This window comes from Typopeltis vanoorti, chromosome 1 (assembly GCF_054136105.1).
Source record: "Typopeltis vanoorti isolate ZY-2024b chromosome 1, IOZ_Tvanoo_1.0, whole genome shotgun sequence".
NCBI classification, from domain to species: domain Eukaryota; kingdom Metazoa; phylum Arthropoda; class Arachnida; order Uropygi; family Thelyphonidae; genus Typopeltis; species Typopeltis vanoorti.
The window spans coordinates 84,830,936-84,849,327 of NC_143549.1; the positions used below are offsets into that span (position 1 = coordinate 84,830,936).

General features: G+C 34.5%; 1 protein-coding gene across 1 annotated transcript in view; it reads right to left on the reverse strand.

The window, feature by feature from the left end:
• LOC150110169 (uncharacterized) overlaps nt 1-18,392 on the reverse strand; it is a 321,469-nt gene that overhangs the window by 66,507 nt on the left and 236,570 nt on the right. Inside the window, exon 10 of the mRNA XM_090391567.1 lies at nt 13,815-13,987. Within this exon, the coding sequence (XP_090247693.1) occupies nt 13,815-13,987 (173 nt within the window). The remainder of the gene's footprint in view (nt 1-13,814; nt 13,988-18,392) is intronic.

Here is an 18,392-nt window from a genome sequence, read left to right on the forward strand (position 1 = left end):
TTATACATTTTCATCCCACCACCAGCTTTCCTTGTTTTCTCTTATCTTGCCTGATGTTTCTTCCAGTACCTCCTTGCCACATTTTCTGACTGCATTTGCACTGTGTTGCCACCATTGCTGGACATCACTGAAATCTCTTTTTATCTCCTTAAGTACCATCTCTTTAAATCTGTTCTTCACTACTTACTCCTTTAGTTTAAACCACTTTATCCTGTGCACTCCTTGTGTTCTTGTTATTTTCACTCTTTTGAGATGCAAGTCCATGCAAGGTAGGCAATGTTGTGAAGTGATGTGGTCTCCAGAAATTATCCTACAGTTCTTCACTTCCCTAAAATGTGTTCTGTACATCAGATAACAAAATTGAGATGTTATGTCTCCACTCTTGTATGATCAGATAATGATAATAATTTATTAAAATACTCATAATTTTGTATTTTGAGTAGTTTAATAAAAATATTTTAATGTTACTTTATGAAAAAGAAAATGTTGGTCCTTGCTGGAGATCTAAACAGCAGACTAGGAAATGATTACCAGACATCTAGGAAAATTTGGAGAAAAAAGCAAAGCAAATAAGAATAGTAAGTATTTTCTGTTCAGGACACGGACTAGTTATTACTAACACTATGTTCCAACATAAAGATGTGAACAAATTTAGATGGAGAGAAGATGCAAGAAATGTTATATCCTGTCGACTGTGCCATTTTGTTGGATTCTACTTCTTCTCAATCCATATTTTGGATCTGACATTTAGTTATTACGATGTTCTTAACCTAGAAAATAGTTGCTAGTTGATTTCAAATTCAAATATAAAGAAAATTTATATTTAAAGATTGCGCCACTTTATATCTGAATTATTTCAAGAGTTGAAGATAAACCAACTCACAACTATCTCTCCTTTTAGGTGTTAATATTATATATACTGGCTGAGTATATTTAACTCATTCATCACTCCCGCTTTGGTTCGAATATTTTATGAATGGTGCAGTAAAAGAGATTCAGGCAAAACTACAACTTCTGATTAACAAAAACAAACATTTAATTTTAAAATCACAAATTTTACACTTAACTTCAATTCAGTAATTAAGATATCACAAACATTTTAACACCTCAGGTAAATTCAATCATTCAACTCATACAATGGTAAATCTGTTATCTCTATAATAGTCTTCTCACAGTTCCTTAAGTTCCAAATACGACAAAAATTGTAGTAACACCTCTTAACAAGCAACACTTTTAAATTTACACTTTAGCTAATCTCCGCAATAGTTATTGTTAATACAAGGAAATTCTAGGATGAAACTCACACACTTCTCTGTATAGAAATATTAATGGTTGGAATAATCTTACCAATAATCTTTTTTCTTCACCTACTTATACGTAAACACTTTTTATAACTGTAAACACTTAAATAGTATACGGCACTCGTTAAAATAATTCCTCTAAGCAATAACTGAATTAATCATTGGTCACTATACACATAAACAAACGTTGTTGCATAAAGTACTACTGATCACTCATGAAATAAGGCAACACACAATAATTCCTTAACTTGAGGTTTTATATGCACGGTTGTTCACTCTTCCGGCATTCAATTAATTCTTTAGACACTACAATTCTAAACACAGCTAACGGTAAACTTCAATTTTACAGCCTCTACTATACTTTAGTAACTTCGTGCTTTGCTTAAAGGTTCCGTATGTCCTCGAAAGGTCGGCCCTGAAATTGAATCTCAACTCAAATATCGCTAGTCTATTTAGTAGTCACTCAGCTGTCTTCCGTAGCTATAATTGTTATTCTACAATTTATTAGCTAACTGCTTCTCGACTAGTAGACTTTATTAGCAGTAAATTTACTGCTAATAAAGTCTACTTGAGTCCACTTGAGTGACTTGCCAACTCGCTATTATCACACTGTGATTCCCGAATGCTCCAATTCCAACCTAATGCCAATCCTCTCCTTTATCTCTCTAATCTATCTCTTAATTCCTTAATAATTTCAGCATTCATCGCTTATATATCTCCATTCTTCCTGCCTAAATTGTTCTCGTGAATTCTTTGACTAAAACTCTTTTCAATAAACCTTCTCCTCACGTGGTGTTCCAAAAACGTGCTCACTATCTAACATACGTTTCCATGACAACAAAACAAAATATAATAAAATTGAGCTATTGCATAATGTTAAACTTCTACAAACAGGAATAAATAAAGAATATTTACATTTCAATTAAAGCACAGTTAAATTATCAAATACAAACTCTTATAATATTAACATAGTAATAAATAAAATAGCTTAATAATATTTAATACAGCCTTTTCATTATTAATACATATATCTTTGATTAATTAATTAAATATTAGACAAAATTAAGATAGTTATATGAATATTAAATTGTAAAATAAGTTGTTTACATTAAATAATATTTACAAGTCTAGCCTTTGTGATGGAAGATCATGTTGGATTCTGAAGCAAATAATAATTACTCTAATCTCTACATAATCAGAATCCAACAATAGTGATGTTTACCCACTAGTTCAGGACACAAGAGTATATAGAGGACCTGAAACTGAGGGTGATAACATTTAGTGTTGAAAATAAGAGTGTGCAAAGATGTTTTAAAGTTTTAAACTCAAATTTATTATTTGAGTTTAAAATATTATTTAAACTCAAAACATTATTCAGTAAAAACATGAAACAGATGCAAAACAAGAATCAAACCTTGGAGATTCAGTGGCAAATTCTAAAGAAAACGTTTCAGCCAGGGAGGCTGAATTGTAGTGAACCTTGGAGAAGAACAAGCTAGATTTGGACCAAATGGATGTTGTCAGGATCATATTTTCACTTTAAGACAAATAGTGGAGAAGTTATGGGAATAATACAACAAGGACCTGTATTAAAAGTTTTGTAGACCTGGAAAAGGCATATGAAAAGTGCCAAGAGAAAAGTTGTTCAAAATGCTAGTTACATGGGGTATTTAAATGGAACATTATATCAAGCAATGATTATTCTATATTTGAGTATGTAAGTAGGAATTTAAAATTGAAGGTAGCACAGGAAGATGGATTGATATTAAATCAGGTGAGAAAAGGTGTACATTATCTCCATTATTATTCAGCACCTATATGGATAACATAATGAACAAAAGTGGTATTGAACCTGGTATCAAAATTGGAGATGTTAATCTCAGCTTTTTACTTGATGTTATACTTCTAAATAAATCCAGTACAAGTCTTCAATATTATCAGCAGAGCTGATAATATTGAAGGCTTAAAAAGATTCATTTTGGGAGTAACTGTCAATAAGAGATTAGTAATGTAACCTTTTATCATGTACTGTCATAATAGTATAAGTGTCATAAATGCATTTTAACGTGGTTTAAGTTATAAAACTTACCAAGGAACTAGATTTAACAGGTAGTTGACAATGTGAAGCATTTCCAATATAAAAAAAAGCAATATTTGATCACAAAAACAAAACTCTTCCGATAAGAATACCTTATGGTATAATCTCTCTCTGTACTACAAAAATTCAACTTAAATTCAAGTGGCACCAATACATTGTAAGATTTAAATCTTACATTTAAATCTTAAGATTTAAAATAATAATAATAATGGTAAAATACAACTGAAAAAAAAAAAAAAAAAAAAAAAACTTGATTTTTTTACAAGATTATCCGCATAATATGGGCAAAGGGACTGTAATGCTGAATACACATTTTTAAATCATCTCAAGATGTCTGTAAAGTTCATTGTAATTTTATGATTTAATTCACAACATTAAAAGAATAAAATAAATACAACATTTATTTATTTAGCTAATAATATATTTCTGGTTTTATATCTGGCATAATCAGAACACAATGTTCATAACATTGTGCAAATATTAACAGACAGTTATTATTATTATCAACAGATGTCTATGGAGTCAAGAGACTCATCATAGGATGTCTCACTCTCACATGCACAGATCATCATACTTCAACTTAAATGCATTCATTGTCCCTCCACTCACCTGCCACTCTCCATACAAAAAATCTATTCCTCACACCCACCTTATACAGCTTCCAGGGATAGCATCTCATTCTCTCCTTAGCTCCAGATATTCTATGAAAATTCTCCTCCACATTAATCTGGTAACCCCTCACCAACTTATACATCTCGATCATGTCTCCTCTCTTCCTTCTATCCACTAGGCTTTGTAATTTGCATTGTCTCAATTTGTAATTTGCATTGCCTCATATCCCACATTCTAGAGACCTGAACCAACTTAGTCAATAATTTCTGAACCATCTCTGACATCTCATCATCCTTTTGAAAACCTAGTGACCAATTCTATGCACAGCCATCCGTATGCTGCCTGATCAAAGCTTTGTACATTGGAATCAAACCATCCTTACTTCTACATGTCAGTGTTCTCTACATTCCCATAATCTGTTGTGTCATCCTCACAATTTTAGCAAAATGACTATGAAATTTCAAGTCTCTATCCACCATCACCATCAGATCTTTAATTTCCTCTAATCTCCTCTAAAAGATCCCCACTAATCTTATACTCCACATCCCCGATTTGCTTCACAAATTTTAAAATCTTACACTCTGTAACTTTAAACTGATATCTACACATACACTCACCCATTCAGACAGTCTATTTAGGTCCTCTTGCAAAGCCAACATCTGTTCTACTTCTCATAACACTCCCCAACTTTGCATCATCTGCAAAGAACTGTATGCCACCATTTAAGCCCTTTCCAATGTCTTTTACATATAAATTAAATAACAATAGCCCAATACAGGTCCCGAGGGGATCTGTATTGGGGCTATTGTTGTTTAATTTGTATGTAAAAGACATTGAACCACTAGTGACTTCCCTCTTCTGGGATATCACTTCCCCATACACAACTTGCTAATACCCATCAGACAGCCAATAACCAATCCATGTGTACTAATCTAGTATCCAACCCAATTTCTTCCAATTTAATGACTAGTTTGTGATGCAATAATCTATCGAGAGCCTTTTCAAAATCTAAATATATTATTGTATATGCATTCCCCTTGTCCAATATATTCATCACCTTGGTATAATAAGTAATCAGATTGCTAAAACATGATCATCCTTTAGCAAACCCATGCTGTCCATTAAATAGAATTTACTGCTGTCAACCCAATTCTGAATGCTTATCCTCACTAGCTTCTTCACCACTTTAACCACAACTTCAGACAAGCAGATTGACTCATAATTCAAAGTCTTAGTCTTAACATCCTCTTTATGAAGCAGAACAATTTTGCCATCTTTCCACTCCTTTGGAACTTGGGCTAATCTAAGACTCATATTAAAAATGTAAGTTAAAGCTGTTGTTAACTTCCTGGAACATTCTCTGAAGACATGCAGTGATATAATCATCAAGTCCCATGGCCTTGTTTACATCAAGTTTATTCAATTCCTCATATACATCCTGCTCACTCACTGCTGCAATGGAAATGGAGAACAAACCAATGATGGTTTGTTTCCCATTCCTTCCATAATCATTCTTCCTTCTGCTGGCCACATATTGAAAAAACTTCCTAAGATTTCTTTTATCTTCATTTGCTAACTGCTGCTCATACTGCATTTTTGCTACCCTCGCTGAGTGAGTCACTTTACCTGCTTGCTCTTTGTATTCCTCATGTAACTGATTATCTCCACTCATCTTGTGCTTCCTTCACAATGCCTTTTTCTTCCAGATTGCATGCTTCAACTCTTCATTCATCCATTTTGCATCTATCTTATTTAATCTTCTGATCTTTGGAATACACTCAGTCATTGCTTCTGCCGGATACTTCCAAAGTGGAGACCAAGCAACACTGATTTCCTTCCCATGCAATATCATTACATGATATTGTTGCAAGTCTCTATTGAGATTGAAATACTTGCCTGCCCTATAGTTCTACATAAAACCATTTCTCACAAAAGTCCTGATATGGCTGGCTACAACACAAGTGATCACTTTGTAGTCACTTTCACCAACTGGAGGAAGATGTAACATTCATTTACAACAATATCTTCTGATGACATAAAATATTTTATGAAATACTCAAAATACAAAATTATGATTATTTTAATAAATTATCATTACTAAGAGAGACCTCCAGGGAGTCAGAGACTCATTGAGGGAGGCCATATACCCCCCCCCACACACACACACGCCAGCTATCATACTTATTCTTGAATTCATTCAACTGCTTGCACTCACATCTAATGGCAATCCATTCCAATCATGCACCACGCTCTGAGAGAAAAATCTAACAATCCCCCCCCCCCTTAGTGGCATTCATTCTTGCTTCCAAGGATGTCCACTTGTCCTTACCCACCCTCCATAAACTGAAAAATTCCATCAATTGAAATCCTGTATAACCCTTTCAGAAGTTTGTAAGTCAATCAGCCCCCTCTTTCTCCTGTTTGCTCGTGTCTGCAGTCTACAAATTCCCAATTTGTCTTCATAATCAGTATTTCAAAACCTGATATCATTTTTAATACTCTCCTTTGTACTCTCTCCAGTATATCAGAATCACAATGGAAATAAGGAGACCAGACCTGCGCACAATATGAGGGACTATTCGATAAGTCCGTGCAAAGTCAACAAGATGGCACCACCAGTATATACAGGTTACTTTTAGTTACTGGCAACTGTTGGAGGATCACACACTAAGTTTCAGTCAGATAGATCTATTACTCCGTGTTTCGCATTCATTTGAATCAATCAAGTACAATGATTTGTGAAAAATGGATGAGAAAAAATTTCGTGTAGTGATTAAATTACTTTTTGAAAGGTAAAACGGCTCAGGAAACCAAAGCTAAGCTTGATAAACATTATGATGAGTCTGCACCTTCAATTAGAATGGTTTATAAGTGGTTTAGTTACTTTCGAAGTGGCCATATGAGCACAAGTGACGCTGATCATTCTGGATGCCCTGTTGAGGTCACTACTCCAGAAATTATTGAAGAAATCCATGTTATGGTGATAGAAGAGTGAAGGTGCGAGAAATTGCTAAGGCTGTGGGCATCTCAAATGTCCACGTATATAATATTTTACACGAATATTTACATATGAGAAAACTATCTGCAAGATGGGTGCCATGTTTGCTCACACTGGTTCAAAAGCATCAACATGTGAACTGTTGCAAGGACAGCTTGAAGCTGTTTCAACAGAATCCAGAGGAATTTCTGCATTGTTTCGTAACAGTGGACAAAACATGGATTCATCACTACCAGCCTGAGACCATGGAACAGTCAAAACAATGGGTTGCAAGCAGGGAATCTGCATCAAAGAAAGCAAAAACCGTTCCTTTAGTAGGAAAGGTTATGGCCACAGTCTTCTGGAATGCTCGAAGCATAATCTTCATAGGACTTCTTGAAAAAGGGCAAAACAATTACAGGAGTGTATTATGCGCCTTTGCTGGATCATTTAAATAATGAAATAAAGGAAAAACAACTATACTTGGTGAAAAAGATGATTGTTTTTCACCACAAGGCACCCGCTCACTCATCTGCAATTGTGACCGCAAAATTGTTCGATTTACACTACGAAGTTCTTTCGCATCCCCCCCTTCCCACTCTCCAGATTTAGCTCCCTCAGACTACTATCTGTTTCCAAAGATGAAGAAATGGCTGACAGGAAAGAGATTTTCATCAAACGATGAGGTGATTGCCGAAACAACTGCCTATTTTGAAGAGTTGGACAAATTATACTATATGGATGGGATCAAAAAACTTGAGCATCGTTGACGAAGTGTATAGACCTCAAAGGAGACTATGTTGAAAAATAAAAAATGTTTGTCCCAAAAACATTATGTTTTCTTCATTTTTTGCACGAACTTATCGAAGAACCCTCGTAGTCCAAGTGAAGTCTTATCAAGGGGCTCATAAAGAGGCAAAATGACATCTTTATCTTTAAATGTGAACGTTCATTTCAGCATTGCAATTATCATTTGAATTATATTTGCAATCTTTGCCACATGGCCCCTGAACTTCAACTTCTTATCTACTAACACTCCAAGATCCCTAGCCTCATCAGTTTCTGCTAGCATAAGCCTACCAATATAATACGACATTGGATATCTAATCATGCTGAAGTGAAAGACTTTACATTTACTGACATTGAACTATCACCCATTTTCCCATGTCCATAATTCCAGCCTATTCAAATCATTCTGCAAGTATTGCATATCAGCAGCATTCCTGATTACTCTACCTATCTTTGCTCATCAGCAAATAGCCATATACCGTTTGTCAAATCCTTCCCAATATCATTAATGTACAGATTGAATAACAGTGGACCAAGCACTGATCCATGTGGTACACCACTGGTTACCTTAAATCTAGCAGACACACATCCCCCATGTACCATTTTTGATATCTGTCAGTCAGCCATCCTCTTATCCATGCTAATATTCTATAACCCAAACCCATTTTCTTCAATTTATGCAATAGTCAATTATGCTGTATTCTGTCAAAAGCCTTAGCAAAATTCAAAAGTATCATGGTGTATCCATTCTCTTTGTCTAGTTCAATGGTTAACATTGTTATAGAATGTGAGCAAGTTGCTAAAACACGACCTACCCTTAGTAAACCCATGTTGTTCATTGCAAAGTAGAGATTCTCTTTCAACCCATTTCTGAATGCGAGCCCTAATAAATTTTTCCAAAATCTTCACTACCACTCCTGAGATACTAATTGTTCTATTAGTATTTATATTGAATTACCATACATTCCCTCCATTCCTGCAGAATCGTCTCTGTTCCGAGACTCATATAAAACAGCCTGGTCAAAGGAATAGCCAATTCAGCTGAACACTCTTTTAGCACACGTGCTGATACCACATCAGTCCTTATTGCTGAATTCTTATTCAATTTGTACAGCTCTAATACCTCATACACCTGCGTTTCTTCATCAGCGAAGAGGTAGCAATGGGCTCAACGTTGCATACACCAGGTTGATAGCTTTTAACAAAATGGGCACTCATTAGCTGAACAATCTCTTCTGCATCTGTAACCTCGTGCCATCTGGATTTAGAAGAGTTATTCTTTCATATTCATTTTTTCTTTTACTTGCAGCATATTGATAGAATTCTCGTGGGTTGTCTTTAGTAAGCAGAGCCAGTTTCTTCTCATACTCAGGCTTTGCTTTCTGTACAACAGTTGTGACTATTCTAGCAAGCTGCTTATAGCATTCATAAAGGACATCATCCTTATGCAAACAGTATTCCTTCCATATCATGCTTTTCTTACGAATCTCTTGCTTAATAAGATTACACATCCATTTGACTCCTACCCTATTTATTCTTCAAACTCTTGAGACACATTCTGATATCGCATCAGTTAAGTATTGTTTGAATGCTTCCCATGCACTGTTGATATTCCTTCCATCTAGCAACCGATCCCATTCCACTGAACTCAATATACTCCTCAGTTAATAATTTCCTGCTTTGTAGTTCAGCATGTAACCTTTTTTGAGTGGAACATTTATAAACTTAGTCACTTCCCAAGTGAGTACCGCATGATCACTGTCACCAACTGTAGGCAGAATAGTTACATCTTTAACCGAAACGCCCTCTAACACTATAATCAAATCTAACACTCTTTGACCTCGAGTTCCTTCTGTCACATGCTACGTGAGAAAGTTGACCTGCAACAGCTCAATAAATGCATTTTCATTCTTCTCGTGAAATTCTACCGCTACCCAATCAATATTTGGATAATTCAAGTCTCCCATTATGATTACTCTTTTCACGCTTATCTTTTCTATTTGGTGATGCATTTCTTCATCACTAGCAACCGATCCACCAGGTCTGTAACAACACCCCACTATGTAATTGATCTTGTTAGATTCCACCTTATACCAGATGGCTTGAATCTCACTGCCACATGAAATGTTGTTAGTAGTAATAGTACTACAATCATAGGTCTCAACTTTAATGGATTCAAGTCATCTGATATCATTATCAGCATTTACCCCCCCCCTCTCCTATCCTCTCTATCCTTCCTAAAAATACTGTACCTTTGACACTCTGATATCGCAACATATTGACTAAGGCAACAAACTCTACCCCTTTGTTTCTGATACTCCTAGCATTCATGTACTACCAATATAATAATCTACCTGTTTGTTCTTTTGAATAGTTGTCTGCAGTCTGCCTGACACAGATGGACAACTTGCAGATCTCTATTCTTCTCTAAGTCCTTATACATTAAGCATCTTTGCAAAAAGATGTTTAATTTTTGATGGGTCTGAACTGGATGATATATTAAAAAAAAAAAAAAAAAAAAAAATCAGCTAACGCCTTTTTATTCCCGTATACGGGGAGTCGGCGAGGCCATTTAGCCCTATCTAACTTTTGGAGACTGAGTGGGCAGTTCAATCTCCACTGGTACCAATCAGAGATAGATGGCCCAAGGCTATCACTAATTAAGCGGTACTCAGTGAAGAGAGACGGCTCAAATGTGCCACCATCTCGTGGTCCCTAACCCTAACACGATATATTTTCATTTCATGATATATTAATTATAAAATATATTTTTATGATTAAAATACTCAAATATAGAAGAAATTATATTCTTGTTTTAATCCTTAACCATGTGAGCAAACAAAAAGTTTGCATAAAGTGTCTTCACTTCGCTACTTGTACATACAAGCTGTTGACTACATATCAAATTGCTTCAGCATGATGACCTTTACTGATTTAGAATTTTTATGAGTCTAGCTCCTACTGATGAAATTTCAATAAAGGTCAAAACTGATCAGAGAAGTTATTCTTTCCCTAATGCACAGCAACATATATGTTGCAAAGCGTGGATCTGAGGAAATGTAATGTGAAGTTCACTGCTTCCTTATACAAGTAGCTTAGATGTGAAGATACTCCATGTACAAACTTTTGTTTGCTTATATTTGGGTAAAGGATTAAAACAAGAATATCATTTTTTGTCAAGTATAATCTATTAACTAGGATCCACTTCTATATTATGTGCACGTAAAGGATTAAAACAAGAATATAATTTTTTGTCAAGTATAATCTATTTAACTAGGATCCACTTCTATATTATGTGCACGTAGACAGAAGAAGGGGATATTAAGGATCCCCCTACTTCTCTCCTAATTTCATAGGTATAAAAAGAATAGAAACTTTCAAAGTGTTCTGAAAATTTGACACAGAGATTATGAGAATACAATGCTTGACATCAGAGTTGTCTTAGCTTGCACTACAAGGGTGGTCTGAAAAGATCGCAGCCTAACAATGACAAAACAAATTTATAATTTCAAAATTATTTTTATTTTTCAACATAATCTTCCTTAAGGCGAATACATTTATTCCAGCGATGCTCCAGCACCATTATCCCATACTTGTAGTGGTTCTCAGTAAGATCTTCAAAATACACCTATACAGCTGCATTCACCTCTTAATTTGAAGAAAAACGCTAACCAGCAAGGAAGAGTTTTAGTTATGGGAAGAGATAGAAGTCAGAGGGAGCCAAATCTGGGGAATAGGATTGATGTTCCAACAATTCATAGTGCAGATCCCTTAATTTTCCCATTGCCAAAACACTTTTGTGGCCAGGTGCATTGTCCTGATGAAAGATGATTTTTTTCTTCTGCAAACCAGGTCTTTTCTCAAGAATTATTTTGTCTAGTCTGGTTAAAAGATCGGAATAATATTCCTCAGTAATTGTTTTACCCTTTTCAAGATAATTAATAAACAAAATGCCTTTAGCATCCCAAAACACCAATGCCATGACCTTTCCTACTGATGGAACTGACTTTGTCTTCTTTGGCACTGAACAACCGGCTTCTGTCCACTGTTTTGAGTGCTGTTTGGATTCTGGTGTGTGTGTGTAAAGGTGAATCCAAATCTCATCCATAGTAATAAATCGAAGCACAAAATCAGTTTTATTCTTGTTAAAACGCTCCAAGCACTGTTCAGAAATTTTCATGCAAGTGCATTTTTGATCTGCTGTGAGCAAGCGTAGCACCCATCTTGCGCAAAGTTTTTTCATTTGTAATTCTTCATGCAAATATATCCTACATGTTCTTTAGAAATGCCTATAGTCTCAGCAATTTCACGCACTTTGACTCGCTGGTCATCCAATATCATATCGTGCACTTGATCAATCATTTCTGGACATCCTTCACGTAGATCATCCTCAAGGCTAGTACGGCCATGTTTAAACTCGGCAGCCCATTTCTTAATTGTCGAAAGTGAAGGAGAAATGTGCACATAAACTTTTATGAACTTCAAATGAATTTCTTTTGGCGTTAAACCTTCTTTTATAAAGAATTTTATAACCAAACAATACTCAATTTTATCCATTTCAAGAGATACAGACAACACTTTTGCTTCAGACAGCTGTATAAAACAAACTACTTGATAGAACGACTTGCAATTTCACATGGATGCTTATGACATATGTACCAACTTAGAAAAAAAAAATCTCTTGCTGATAGTGTTGTCATCTATGGCAAAGGCCAAGAAGTTTTCAGATCACCCTCTTAGTTAGGACACGAGCACTTCCTACCCAGGTGTCCATATAGCTGAATTTTTTATTTGTGCGTTATCAGTATTCAATCTCTATTATAAAGAAGATTTTAATGGCCTGACAGCTGTTTAGAATTGGTTGGTTCTCACCAAAGACCAGGCAGAAACCTTAAGAGGACATGTACTTTCATTCATTAGCAAAGCATTCCAATGACAGAGAGTTGCATTTTACATAAAATGAACCATAGGTTGGCGTGTAAATTTTAATAATGAAATACAAATTTTTAAAATTTCCAAAAATTTGACACCAGACAGAATATGAGAATACGATCTTTGGCATTGGAGTTGCCTTAGCTAGCATTACTAAAAATGATGCAAGCACTGTGAAAGCATCGATCTAAATGTCTTTTTTCTAGAGCTTTTGACAAAGGTTTCACTGGTCTGACAGCTGTTTTGAACTGGTTGGTTCTAATCAGAGATCTGGTCTCTGATGCGACCAAACCTAACTTCTATTCTCTGATTTCTATTCTTTCTTTGGCTACGAAATAAGGATGGATCTTTAATATCCCATATTTCTATCTATTTTAACATCACCGAAATGAAGCCGTTGTCTCTTCTTTGATTATCTTAAGTTACACATTGACCAAGAGTTCACTTATGTAAAATACAACTCTCTGACCTTGGATTGCTTTGGTACTGAATGAGGTTCACGCCCTACTCAGGTTTCTGCCTGTTCTCTGATAAGAACCAACCAGGTCAAAACAGCTATCAGGGCAGCAAAATCATCAAAAGCACTAATAAATAACAACTATACAGATGCCTGAGAAATACTCGTGTTTTTTAAGCAGTGCAAACTGAGGCAACTTTGATGCCAAGAATTATATTATCATAAGCTCTCTGGTCAAAGTTTCTATTCTTTCTTTGGCTATAAAATAAGGGTGGTTATTTAAAGCTAGGTTATTTAAATAAGGCTAGTTATCTTAACATCACCAAGATGAAGCCTTTGGCTCTTTTTTTGATTGTGTGCAAGTATTTTTATTGTGCAAATACCTAAATGAAACACTGAGTACTACAGGGCAAGCTTTTGTTGCATCACAATTCAATTTAAAAATGTTGCATTAGTTGCCTATTGTCTATATTTTACTGGCAAACAGCAAATGAATATATATGTATTATATATATATATATTTTTCTTCTTTTAACTTGGAAACTAATATTTGAATGTACCAATAATTAGTTTGCATTTATTTCATTTAAAAGTATGTTAAATTTAAAGTGTGATTTTTAACAGTAATGTTATGTATTTATAAATTACCTGATTTAAGTCAAGATATTCATCTCCAATTGTAATGTATTTTGGATCAACTCTATTACCCGATGGCTTTTTGGGATCAAAAACAAACTTAATACCAGAAACCTGAGGAAATCTTCCCTCCAATTTGGGATACTGAGATACACCATTTTCCAGTGCTTTCCATATCTGCTCCCCTTTCAAAGTAAAAGCAATTAGACAGCATTAATGAAACAACAGTTTGTTTCACAACAGCAAAATAATACAATTTTAATGAAATTTTATGTATTGAATAATAATTATATATTCTATATATTATACCATTGAATAATAATTATATATTCTAGACAGAGTTATTTATTTTTACTACAATCCAAAATTTTAAACTCCTTACTACTATGTATGGAAACTGCTGAAAACGTTCCTGACACCTGTTTGAATCCATTATAGCTTTCATCTTCTTCATTAGTTTCATAATTTTTTATAGTTGCATATTTCCTTCAATATTCCATCTAACCCATCCCCTCAAGAAGTAGTAATAATATTTTGGTGTAGGTGTGTTTTATGGAATTTTATGATTATAACATTCTTTGTACACCTAACTTCCACATGTTTAAAAATTGTTATGAAGTGTGAAATAATTCTGATGATGACATTAATTTCTTAAACATATATGAAGACTTATCCTTTCCTAACCACACATGCAAAGAGAGTTTTCAATTCAGCTTAATGTCTTCAAATGAAAAATGACATCAAATGTACACAAAAATTTGTAAGAATTGTACAATATATTGAATTCTGTTTCCAAAGACAAGCTTTCCATACTTAATTAATTTCTGGATATACACTATCAACCAAAAAATCATGGAACAGATGCATCATCATCAATTTCCTGATATGTATATCCTCAAGGAATGAACAGGATACAATGAAAGTGCTACATGATTACTAATCTCCTATCAACCATTTTCTTCCAAATTAGTCTATTACTCGTCAGTACTCCAATACTGTCACATCTAATATTTCAGTCTTTTAAGGCACTTCTGACTGAATCAAGCCACCTAAATCTTGGTTGTCTCTGTGTTTTTTTTTTTCCTGCCATCTTGGCATCAAACACCTGTTTTGTTACCTGTCTTCTGCCATTCTGTTTAAGTGACTATACCACTTTAGATTAGATCTGCTCATACATTCTTAAATGCTAACAGTGTAAAGTTCCTTCTTAACATCTTCATTTTTGATATGATTTTGCTCATTCAGGTCACTAATTTTTCTCGGAACTCTCATCTGCAGTCTCTAGTCATTGATATCATACTCAGCAATATCGAACTTAACTCTTTGCTGGTAATTAGTTTACGGAATTAACAACGCATATAAAGTATATTAATTAAAGGTAACTTTAATGAATAACTTCTATATTTCGGCAACGTCACATTGCCATCTTCAGGAACATAAAGATATGGTATGTGCACGCAGGCACTAACACAAAGCAAATGAGGAAGAAAGCAAGAAACTAATATTGTTCCTAAAGTCCTAATGGTGCCCTCTGGCAGGCTAATTTGGTAGTCTTGGCAGTTGGGCTGAAGTTCTCATAATGTAAGTCTCCCAAATTTGGGGTAGTTTCATGCACCCAAATTTGTTGTTCACCCAAAAAAGTTATTCATTAAAGTTACCTTTAATTAATATACTTTATATGCGTTGTTAATTCTGTAAACTAATTACCAGTTATGTCTGACCAACGTATAAGCCTTGCTACTGAACTCTTTGCTTTATGCTGATGATGTTGTATTCCTAAACAAATGTTTTATTTCTAACCCAACTCTCAGATCCCTAACTTAAAACTGGTTTAAACTCTTGTATACTACTAGTTTAGTGTCCTGGCTAATCTCTCTCTCTCTCTTATTGCTAAATTTATTCAAATGGATCTCCATGATACCGGCTTTGCTTATTCTGTTGTGAATTTCCATATTTAATTTGCCATCTTCATTAAACAATGGAAATATTTTACTTTTCAATGGGAATGCAATTGAATATCCCTGCCCATTTTCATAGTTCTTGTCTTTTTATTGCTGATTTTCATGTCAAATTTGTTATGCTGTTATTCAATTTCGTTAAAAAATCCAGAGTCTTGAACTGCATTTGTTTAGGAATACAACATCATCAGAATAAAGCAAAGAATTAAGTTTGATATTGCTGAATATAATATCAGGATTACTACATAATGTAAACCATATAAGAAAGGAGATAGCATGCATCCTGGTCTTACACCCAATTTTACATGAAACCATCTTTCTGCATTTGCTTCAGTTATAACCGCTGACTTACAACTTAAACATAGACTGAATGTATTGCACTATATAATATTCCATTTCTCTCATAACTGTAGCATTCAGTTGCGAGAGAAATGGAATTCTCTCACAACTGAATGTGAGAGAATGGAAACTCTTGGCACTTTGTGTCAAGACAAAAGCTTTTCCTGATCTACTTTTCCAGATCTAAAAAACTTAAGTACAGATCTTTGTTATATTCCTATGATTTTCAATTTTTGTCATAAAGCGAAAATCTGATCTTGACAACTTTAATTTGGCCCGAACCCAGTTTGTTCTCCAAATTTCTCTTTCACAAATTTTTCTTAGACTCTCAAGTATACAATAAAGAGCCAAGAGGCTATTTTTCTGGTGGCGTAAATTAATTTATGTCGCTGGAAAAATAGCCTCTTGGCTCTTTATCGTAGTAATAATAATATATGGATACACCGGTCTGGCAATTTGTTAGTAGGGGTATATGTAAGTTTGTTTCACTTAAACCTTGGTATTATTCAGGTCTATCTACTCACTGATGACCTCTAATCATAATGTAAAACAGTAATACATCTCCTAGGAGCTGCGTTTTACATTATGAGAAAATATTAAGGATAGTGATGGAGCTTGCTCCACCTTTGTTCCGAGTTGCACCACCCAGGTGTTGACTTACGCTTGGACTTGCCAATAGTTCTTTGGCATGAAACTCTTAGATTTTGATAGATTTCGATCTCTGAGTTTCGTATCCGGTTTTCAAACAATGAGGGATTTATTATCCCCTTAACTTAATTTACAAGGTAGGGAAGGGTATCTTTCAATGAGGTGGGTATACTTTTTAATTTTTCAACAGGTTTAAAGGTTGCCCTAATGTTGTATTTATGTAATGTTCTATCTATTTTTTTTCCAATATTCTCCTAATATATAGCTATGGCATTCTTGTAATCTTTTTTGCTCTTAATGGTATTATTGTGTGGGATCATGTGAATTGTTTTTTTTTGTTGTAGCCATTTTTTATAAACATTTGGCTAATAATTCCATATTCTTTCTTTAGTGCCTGATCATTGGAGCAGATTGTTAGGGCGCTATGTTTGAGGGTGCTGATGACCCCTATGTTTGAGGGTGCTGATGATGTTTTTGTGATGGATGGTGGTGTGAATTTTTGTGTATGTATTGACTTGTGTTTTTTTTTTTTTGGGGGGGGGGCATAATACAGTAATAACTAGTTTTTTTTTTATTAACTGTTTGATTTTCTGATTAATAATCAAGTCGGTGATCATGTGACCAGAGGAAACAATTAAAAAGCTATTACTACATTATGCTGCATTCCCAGAATTTATGTCCTGCCTAAAATACATAAACAAACCCACTACTATGACCAATAGTTGAAGGAATTAATAGCCTAATTATCACTTAGCTAAGAAACTAGCAGCTACACTCAAGGAGTTAGTAAAAACATCATAACTGAACAGGAAGATCTATTACAAGATGCACCATCCCAATAAGAAACACGAACACAAACGCCACATTAAATTCCTCCACTATGGTAAAACAGACCTGTCAGACAATACACTCCAAACATGTCACAGAATCAGCTGGAAAGGCAACAAGTTCCTACACAGCACCAAAACCAGGTTTGAAAGAAATTTCAAGGGAGATTGCAAGATGCTGAAACATCATCCAAATCTCAACAACAATAATGGAGTAATCCCAAGAATCTGGAGGACCCATCTGTAACCTATGTAGCATCTAGAACATGACAGCAGAACCCCAACACAAGAAAAACCTTAATATAAAAGGACTATGTTTAATGTGGTTCCACTATAACACTTTTTTTTTTTTACTTTTATATTCTTATCATCAGTATATTATTATACTTATTATATGTATAAAGATTATTTTATTAATTAATCAATTTACATTTGTGTATAAGTTTTTATTTATTAAATTATTTTATTTATAAATTAAAGATACCAAGAAATTATACATTGGTTTAATCCTTTATTCAAGTGTAAGCAAACAAGTTTGCACCTGAACTAATTTCAGGACTGGGGCAACTTGTATATAGAAGCTCATGACTTTACATCACTTGCCTTAGTATTCCATAATGCAAAGCACATATCCTTACAGGTATATATAATGCTATGCATTATGGGAAGGATCACTACCCAGACCGGTTTCAACCGTTATTGAGGTGAAAAAAGAAAGAGTTGCTCATCATAGGCCTAGAGGTTATATGGGTGCAAGAGAGCCTCATAGTATTAGGAGAAAAAAAAAGACAGATAGATAGCATGAGAGAGAGAGAGAA